Source organism: Miscanthus floridulus, chromosome 1 (genome assembly GCF_019320115.1).
Source record: "Miscanthus floridulus cultivar M001 chromosome 1, ASM1932011v1, whole genome shotgun sequence".
In the NCBI taxonomy this organism is placed as follows: domain Eukaryota; kingdom Viridiplantae; phylum Streptophyta; class Magnoliopsida; order Poales; family Poaceae; genus Miscanthus; species Miscanthus floridulus.
In genome coordinates this window covers 67,759,284-67,762,435 of record NC_089580.1, presented here as the reverse complement: position 1 = coordinate 67,762,435, position 3,152 = coordinate 67,759,284, and the positions used below count along the sequence as shown (strand labels likewise).

The 3,152-nt window shown below is 48.2% G+C and overlaps 1 protein-coding gene across 1 annotated transcript; it reads right to left on the bottom strand.

The window, feature by feature from the left end:
• Nucleotides 1–1,478: 1,478 nt before the first annotated feature.
• On the bottom strand, nt 1,479–2,187 carry LOC136486284 (protein RESPONSE TO LOW SULFUR 2-like). Its single transcript, XM_066483159.1, has one exon. The coding sequence runs from the start codon at nt 2,069–2,071 to the stop codon at nt 1,727–1,729; it is 345 nt and encodes a 114-aa protein (XP_066339256.1). The 5' UTR covers nt 2,072–2,187; the 3' UTR covers nt 1,479–1,726.
• Between the last annotated feature and the right edge of the window lie 965 nt (nt 2,188–3,152).

Below are 3,152 nucleotides of genomic sequence, written 5' to 3'. Positions count from 1 at the left end.
TCAGGCGTGACCGGCGCGTCGCTCAAGTGCACCGAGGACAAGACCGCTCCACCGACCATGCCGCCACAGTGACGAGCTGCAGGGCTCGGACATACCGCCTCTGCTCACAAAACGCCACGTAGCAAATACATGTACCGCCCCTATGCCTCCCTTCGACTATAAAAGGGAGTGACAGGGCCGCTTCTAAGGGGGGATCAGACTCACACGTGCAAGCAATGCACAACGCTCTGTAACACACACGCTCCCTCACTGCAAGAGATCAACATCTCAAGCAACCCACGCCACTCTACGCAGAGACCAGGGACTAGCTCTCTCTCGCTCAGCTTGTAAGCCCCTACTACAAGCACCTCGGTGCAAGGAATACAAGATCGCTCTCTCAGACTGGACGTAGGGCACCTATCGCCTGAACCAGTATAAACCTTGTGTGTCTTTGCATCACCATCCTATATTAGGGGCACGCAGTACACTTTCACTAGTCGATTGAGGACCCGCCAGACCAAAACACCGACAATTTCAGACGCATGTTTCAAATATTTCATCTGTCTTCATACGTATGTTGTGAAAGTTTTAAAAGTAGATCGGGTGTCCCACATGTTGCAATGGCGTCGGTGGCTGGCGGACAGCGGCCTGCCGCAGAGCTTCGGCTCCTACCTCGTGCCTTCCTCACACAACGCGCCTCGCTCACTCCTCTCCATCCCCTCCCTTCCCTTCCCTCCATCGCGACAGTTCAAGCTCGGCGGGAAACCATACCCGACAAGCACGCAAACGCCCCGGGAGGTGGTGGCCCCAGGTGGGCTGACGGCGGCACGATGCTCGCGTGGTGGCCCCAGAGCAAGCTGAGATCCGCCCTGTCCGCTCGCTACGCACGGGAAACAAGTAGTTGCGGGCGTCCGGACGCACGTCCAGGCGCTAGTAACGCCTGAGATCTTTTCATAGTTTTGCATTTGACCTAGTATGTGTTAAAAGTGAAAAAAGGTATATCCAGTTGGTTTTCTGTATAGATCATCCTCAATTCAGCTGCCTTATCTACCAGCTTCGATGAAAGTAGAAGAAAGCCGATGTCATTTTAGGTTTAAGTGTGGAAGCAAGTAACAGCTTGGCCGAGAAGACACGGGACGACGTCACGTCTCTCTCTCGAAAGAGCTGGCATCATCCTTGGTTGCTTTGTTAGTCGCGCTCCGGCTTTGTCGGAGAAGGTGGGTTCTGGACATACTTCCATGTAGAAGAACTCTGATCCGGTCGTAGCAATTAAGGTCAGCTGATTTGAAGTTTCATTGCTAGCTGAGTCTAACTCTTCCCTTTTGTCACTTTGTATCACCTTAGATTTGGCATTTTTTCAACCTTACATAGAAGTTTTTGCCTAACACATCGCGAAGCCATCTTATTGATGTTGGGTGATTTTTAGCTATCCAATACAACTAGTTAGATCCTTTTTTCTAATTGCACGTTGAGTTGCCGGCCATCAAAAAGCCAGTGAATTAGATCGGTTGACTGATTTTTTTTTCTTTAAAAATAGAGCAGAGGGCAAAGACCGATCCGATCTTATAAATTACAATAAAACCAGCGAACTAGAAAGCAGATCAGTAGCCACTGATTTCTTTACTGCCTTGTCTACATCTCTCAAGCTATCAAGCTAACTAATAATATACTACCCGTCGATCGTTCAGGAGCAGCCAGTTTTCCCGGTGATTACTGATTACACACACCGTACAGCTCGATCGATCGATCAATCCATCCTCGAGGTCGTGACGCCGCCGGCGGCGAAGCCCCGGATCCCGGAGGACCTGAGCACGCCGTCGACGAAGGCGAGGCGCTCGGACAGCGCCCTGACACGCTCCTGGTACTCGATGGCCTGCTCCACGGCCTCGGCCTCCAGCTCGCCGAGCTGCACGCACAGGCGCTCCTCGGCCTCCTCGGTCACGGCCAGCCGCGCCAGCGCCGCCTCCAGCTCCCGCCGCAGCCGCTCCTCCCTCGCCGCCGCCTCCGCAACGGCCTTCTCGAGCTCGGCGTTCCTCCGCTTCATCTCCTCCGACTCCCCGCTGGCTCCCGCGGCCACTTTTCTTGTCATCATGGCTACGCCTACGCGATGCTGCTGCTAATACAATGTATGTACTCCAACGTTTATTATTGGATCAAGCTTGTAGAATTCAAAGTTTTCAGCTGGCTTGGGTTGGCTTAAACTTTGGGCCTCTCCTTATATATAGGCCGGAACGGCAAAGCAGTGACCAGTGAATGACGAGATGAATTATCGTTGTACTTTTATGCGTGTGTGAAGTCAAATTTGGAATAGAAGTAAGGAACGAGACTTCTAGTCCGGTTGAAAAGTAATGGGTTGAATTTCCTTTTCGGGTGTAATTTGTAGTAGATGGTGAAATGTGTTCACGTTATTCACGAGCGTACTTTGTTAATTCTTCTGTTGGCGTACAAAAGGAAAACATGATTTACCGTACAAAATATTTTTGAGCCACGGTTCTTTTTCTCGCGTTATAACTTGTTATTATAATTTATAATTTACTGTTATAGTATATTATTCTCGAAAGAATATGTACTCCACTATCATCTGGACAAACAGTTGAGAGGGATCTACGCGATAGTGATCTGACTTCTGACACGAGCTGACGTGCAAATGCAAGCGAGAGCAAGAAAGTAAGGACGCGTTTAGTTCCGATTTTTTTTTTTTTTTTTGGCTTTTGGCTACTGTAGCACTTTCGTTTGTATTTGGCAAAAATTGTCCAATTATGAAATATTTAGGCTTAAAAGATTCGTCTCGCCAATTACAGGCAAACTGTGCAATTAGTTATTCTTTTTACCTACATTTAATGCTCCATGCATGTGCCGCAAGATTTGATGTGACGGAGAATCTTGAAAATTTTTGGTTTTTGGGTGAGATCTAAACAGGGCCTAAAGCAGACAGGGACCCAGGAGTACTATTTTTAGCAGCGTGACAGGAAGGAGCAACCCGCACATTTCATCTTCCTCGTAGCTCAGGCCGTGTTTTGATACCGAGAAATACACAGTAATAGGATATGGATGTATTGTTGGCAAAATAGAGAAAAAAGGAAAACATAAATAAAGAAAATATATGAATAATTGTTTGGAACACAAGAATTAGAACAGGAGAATCCAAGTGGATTCACATTAAACAAAGACAC

Bases quoted from the DNA above. Each gene is read 5' to 3' on its own strand.
- LOC136486284 (XM_066483159.1), bottom strand. From the start codon at position 2,071: ATGATGACAAGAAAAGTGGCCGCGGGAGCCAGCGGGGAGTCGGAGGAG.